This window comes from Heloderma suspectum, chromosome 6 (genome assembly GCF_057233095.1).
Source record: "Heloderma suspectum isolate Gila_16-S chromosome 6, 16-S_ref, whole genome shotgun sequence".
Taxonomy (NCBI): Eukaryota; Metazoa; Chordata; class Lepidosauria; order Squamata; family Helodermatidae; genus Heloderma; species Heloderma suspectum.
In genome coordinates this window covers 79,964,557-79,970,361 of record NC_139463.1, presented here as the reverse complement: position 1 = coordinate 79,970,361, position 5,805 = coordinate 79,964,557, and the positions used below count along the sequence as shown (strand labels likewise).

At 49.4% G+C, this 5,805-nt stretch overlaps 1 protein-coding gene across 1 annotated transcript; it reads right to left on the bottom strand.

Moving 5' to 3' along the window:
* Positions 1-3,582: 3,582 nt before the first annotated feature.
* LOC146341374 (olfactory receptor 5V1-like) lies at positions 3,583-4,530 on the bottom strand. The gene has a single exon (XM_084808337.1). The coding sequence runs from the start codon at positions 4,528-4,530 to the stop codon at positions 3,583-3,585; it is 948 nt and encodes a 315-aa protein (XP_084664463.1).
* Positions 4,531-5,805: the final 1,275 nt, after the last annotated feature.

The window sequence follows — 5,805 nt, the reverse complement described above, 5'->3', positions numbered from 1 at the left end:
TGTCGGGGTTCAGTTTCAGCTTAGTCCTTTCTATCCAGCCACTCGCTGACTCCAGACACTTGGATAGGGTTTCGACAGCCAACCTTGGTGAGGATTTTTAAATGAGAGGTGGAGTTGTGTGTCATCTGCATATTGGTGACACTGCACCCCAAACCTCCTGATGACAGCCCCCAGTGGCTTCATATAGATGTTAAATAACATCGGGGAGGAATAGAACCCTGTGGCACCCCACAAGTGAGCAGCCAAGTGTCTGAAGTCTCCTCCCCAAGAGCTACCATCAGGTACCTGCCAGAGATGAAAGAACAGAACCATCGTCCCCTATGCCCAACCCCTCCAGGCACTCCAGGAAGATACTGTATCAACGGTATCAAAAGCCAATGAGAGATCGAGGATAAGAAGGAAGGAGCATTCGCCCCTATCCAGAACGACCCCCATATAGGGGCGCACGAAAGTCCCTTACCTGTCCTCGAAGCATTTCGCGGTGGGGGGGAGGCGCTTCGCTGCTCCCCCTGTGAAGTTCAGGCCGGGGGGGGAGGCTTCCCGCCTCGCCCAGGTGAAATTCAGGCCGGGGGGGAGGCTTCCCGCCTCGCCTGGCCGAAATTCAGGCCGGGGAGGAGGCGCCTTGCCTCGCCCGGCCGCGAAATAAAAAGTTTAAAAAAAAAACGCCCCCGTGATAGGCTACGTGATGATTAACGTAGCCTATCATGGCTAGATCTGCAAAGTCAGCCGTGATAGGCTACGTAAATCGTCACGTAGCCTATCACGGGTGACTTTAAAAAAAAAAAGCGCGTACGCAAATGGCGGCCCCCATAGGGAGCCGCCATTCGCGTTCCTTATTTGGTCGCTGTAGTCTACGTAAATCTTTACGTAGACTACGGCGAAAATAAGGGCAACGCAAATAGCGTTGCCCTTATTTTCGCCGTAGTCTACGTAATCTTTACGTAGACTACAGCGACCAAATAGGGAACGGGAATGGTGGCTCCCAATGGGGGCCGCCATTATCCGTACGCGCTTTTTTTTTAAAGTCACCCGTGATAGGCTATGTGACGATTTACGTAGCCTATCACGGCTGACTTTGCAAATCTAGCCGTGATAGGCTACGTTAATCGTCACGTAGCCTATCACGGGGGCGTTTTTTTTTTCTTTTATTGGAATGGCAGTGGCGGCAGCCGGTCGAAAGACCGGCTGTCGCTCCCGCCCCGGACGAAGACCCGCTGAACCGCCGGCTGGACCTGCCGCCAGGAGGGACATTCGCCAAAGGTAAGTCCCGTCCCAGGGGGGGGGGTGCGGGGGGTGGGGGGGTGCGGAGAATTTCTCCCCGAAACTTGTTTGGGGGGCCGAACACGTTGGCGCTCGGCCCCCCGAAGTTTCGGGGAGAAATTCTCCACCAACCCTAGCCCCATATCATCCACTAAGGCAACCAAGGCCGTTTCTGTCCCATGCCCAGGCCTGAAGCCCAACTGAAATGGACCCAGATAATCAGCTTCTTCCAAGTGTGCCTGCAAAGCCACCACCCGCTCAATCACCTTGCCCCAAAACAGTAGATTCGAGCCTGGGCGAAAATTGTTCAAGTCTTGGGGATCCAAGGAGGGCTTCTTTAACAGTGGTCTTATCACCACCTCCTTGAGGGCTGATGGCATCACTCCCTCCTCAAAGAAGACACTCACCACTTCCTTGATCCCCTCCCTAAGTCTCTCCCTGCAGCTCATAATGAGCCAAGATGGACAAGGATTAAGTAAGCAGGTGGTCGGCTTTAAAGATGAAAGCACCTTGTCCACTTCCTCAGAAGAAAGATGCTGGAACCGAACCCACACAACCGGTCTGCTACTGGCTGCCCCTCGTTCACTAAATGTATCCACAAAGCACGGAATAACACTCCTGATCTGGTCAATTTTATCTGCAAAGTGCTTTGCAAACTCATCACAGGAGGCCTTAGAATGTTCCATTGGTTCCGGAACAACTGGACCGACCAGGTTCCAGACCACTTAGAACAGCTTCCTGGGACAGCACTCCAAAGACATGATAGAGGCAGCATAAAAATTCTGTTTTGCTGCTCTTATCTCCACGTGGTAGGCTGAAGCTACAGCTCTAACCCATGTCCAATCATCTTTGGACTCAAATTTCCACCACCGGTGCTCTAGCCATCTCACCTCCCACTTCAGAGCTTGCAACTGTGGGGTGAACCATGGTGCAGTCTGAGCTCTGTTCAGGGGTAGTGGGCATTTCAGAGCCACATGGTCTAATGCCCCAGTGATTGCAGCATTCCAGACATCCAGCAGGTTCTCAAACAAGCAGCCATTTGTGTGCTCCAAAGAATCCCCAAGCGCAGTCAGGAATCCATTTGGACCCATATGATGCCTGGGGTGGGCCATCTTAATGGGCCCTCCACCCCTGTGGAGGGGTTGTGGAGCCAAGAAGTCCAATCCCACCAGGTAGTGATCTGACCATGTCATGGGGGTGGTGGATATATCCGCAATTTCCAGATCACTCCCAAACTCTCCGGAAACAAATGCATGGCCAGCTACATGCGTGGGTCCAGTTGGAATAGGATGCAGCTCCTAGGAAGTCATGGTCTCCATTAAGTCCAGAGGCACCCCCACAAGGATGGCCTCCGAGTGTATATTGAAGTCCCCCAACACCAACAAGTTAGGGGACTGCACATGCACATCAGAGACCACCTCAAGCACCTCGTCCAGGGAGTCTGTCATGCAGCAGGGTGGACCGTACATGAGCAGAATCCCCAGACTGCCCTTCAGGCCCAACCTCCAGTACATGCAATTGGTAACCCTGGTCTCCTGGGGGGGAGTCTGGTGAGGACCAAGGACACCTGGGAGATAACAGCCACTCCCCTTCCCTGACCCCCAGCCCTGCTGTGCATACAAAAATCCAGCCGGGCAAATGGCCGCAACAGTGGGAGTGGTGGCCTCATCTAGCCAGGTCTCTGCAATACATGCCAGGTCGGCAACCTCATCCAGGATCATGTCATGGATGAGATATGTTTTATGGGCAATGGACCTGGCATTACACAGCAGCAGACGAAGTCCAGGAGATGGAGTCATGCATCCCCCAGCCATCCTTCGGCTCTGGACAGGCCCGGAACACGGGACAGATATTAGGCATCTCTCCCCCGTTACCCTTACCCAGCATGACCTGCCTCTAGCACTCCGCCAACATCTGCCGCCCAGCCTCGGTATGTTCTGGCCCCCAGAACTCCCCCCACTGCCTCTGCCAGGTGGACACATGCCTCCCTCACTTCCACCTATCAGGTGGGCACCCCACCCTTAAAATCACAAACACAACCCCAAAGCCCACCACCCATCAACAATTTTTTTAAAACTACAACATGGGCCCTTTGCTCCCTTGTGGCTCCCCTGAGTGCTTCTTCCAAGTTAGAAGACTTTTGGGGTTGACCAAAAGCCATGTGATCTTTCTAGGAGGGAGGGGTCGAGCAAGCTCCCTGCAGCTCCTCACTGTATGGCTGATGTATACACCCAGGTTGGTCTTCCTATTGTGATTCTTGGTGATAGACAGAGTGAACTTTATATTTTTATTTTTAAATCATGATAAAACACATTTACTCTTTTATTTTGAATACAGTTTCCCCAGAAATATTTTTTTTAGAGCACCTTTAATATCTTTGTTTCTAAAGGTATAGATCAAAGGATTTAGCATGGGGGTGACAATGCTGTAAAGGACAGAAATGAATCTGTCTTTTTCCAATGAGTAGGCTGATATTGGCCGGACATAGGTGAAGATAGCACTCCCATAATACAACAGGACAATGGTCAAGTGTGAAGTGCAGGTGGAGAATGCTTTGAGTCTCCCTTCATTGGAGCGTATCTTCAAGATAGTGGAGATGATGTAGACATAAGAGAGGACTATGCAGACAAAGGGTGTCCACCCTATGAAGACCCCAACAACAAGAAGAATGATCTCATTCAGGGAGGTATCACCACAGGAAAGCTTCAGGAGGGGAGGGATATCACAAAAGAAATAATTGAGCTGGTTGGCCCCACAGAATGGCAGGTGGAAAGTAAAGTAGGTGTGCAGAGCTGAGTTGAGAAAGCCGCTTCCCCAGCAAGCACTGGCCAACTGGAGACAAAGTGCTTTCCTCATGATGACTGCATAGTTCAAAGGATGGCATATAGCGACAAAGCGGTCATAGGCCATTGCAGCCAGAAGGATGCACTCCGTACCCACAAACGAAAGAAAGAAATAGAGCTGAATTACACAGCCAGCGTATGAGATGCTCTTCCTGTCTGATAGGAGGTGCACCAGCATCTGAGGAACATTGGTGGTGGTATAACAGATATCCAGAAAAGAGAGGTTCCCTAGGAAGAAGTACATTGGAGTGTGAAGCTGAGGGTCCAGGAAGGCAACAGTAATGATGGAGAAGTTCCCCACCAGAGTACAGATGTATGTGACAAGGAAGATAAAAAAGAGCAGCAGTTGCAGCTCCTGAAGACCGGAGAAACCCAAGATAAGGAATTCAGACAGAGCTGTTTCATTGACCATTGTTTTATGGCTCATCCGCTGTTCTGCCTGCACAATGGGGAAGAATGGATAAGTGTTAAGTTGCCAGAAGTCAAAGCCATGTTTACTGGTTGATCAGAAAGTATGCCCTGGCACGGACCCTTCACAGCACAACGGAAGGCAAAGTAGAAGTCTTTGACAAGAACAGTGTCTGGTGGAAAATGCTAATCATCACATGTCTGAGAAATGCAGACCAGGACCACACAGCTTTTGACCCACTACAGCTCAATACTCATGTAGCGTGGGCTGCCAGGTCCTTGAATCCCCAGGCCTATTTTTACTTTCCCAGGCACAAAACACTAGAGCCTTATTCAGCCATGATGATGAATGTGCAGTGATGTAGCTAGGTCGTTTTAGACCCTGCACCTAATGGTCTTACAGGGCCCCCTTTTAGATAGCCATGTGTATTACTTCAATTGTGAAACACACAACTAACATTTCTCTTCTGACCTCCCCGCCAATTCCATGCTTTAACTTCTTCTACATTCCTGATACATTAGAGCAACAAAGAAACAAAAAACCTCTCTGAAAACGGTCTTCCTACCCTGATAAAAATAAATAAATACTTTGAGCATGCGTAGTTTCCCATTTTAAACAACTTAAATCATAGCACCATCCTGAATGAAATGGTGTTCGTTTCTGTTGCCCTGATGAAAAAATCATTTCCTTGTGAATAGGCCACATTTTGTTGTAGAAAAAGGATAATATATTTTTAAAATAGAAATAATAAAATGAGCATCTGTATCCATCCACATTTCCAGTAGGTTACCCCCAATTACAAAATACTTAAGAATAAACAAACAAAGAAATTAGGACAGATGCTGTGATGATCCCCATCCCTTGCTCTACTCTGGATGGCCATTTGGAGGCCTCCTGGGCAGCAGGGCCCTGGACTTCGGCCCTGAGTTCCAGTCTTGGCTGCATCACTGTGAATGTGCATGTATGAGTGAATGCATGTGTGTGTGGTTGTGTTGTGTATATTTGTGTGAAGGTTTGCACACACTGTGTCTCTACGTCTGAGACTCCAGCTCCTACCCTCCACATATTCAGCTGGAAATCTGGTCAGATCCTACATAAGTTCAACTGTGTGTGCACAGGGTTTGCTTTGTGTGACCTGGAATCTTGAAAAAATAAGGTTCCCAATTGTGTGGAGACAGACCTATGGACATCTGTTTCTATGAAAATGTGCTCTTCATTTGAATCTGTGGAGAGGGATGCATGTAATCCCACTCCCACTCCCACACACCACATATTCATCATCGTTTCTGAATA

Coding starts and splice junctions, on each gene's coding strand:
- LOC146341374 (XM_084808337.1), bottom strand. CDS start 4,530: ATGAGCCATAAAACAATGGTCAATGAAACAGCTCTGTCTGAATTCCTT.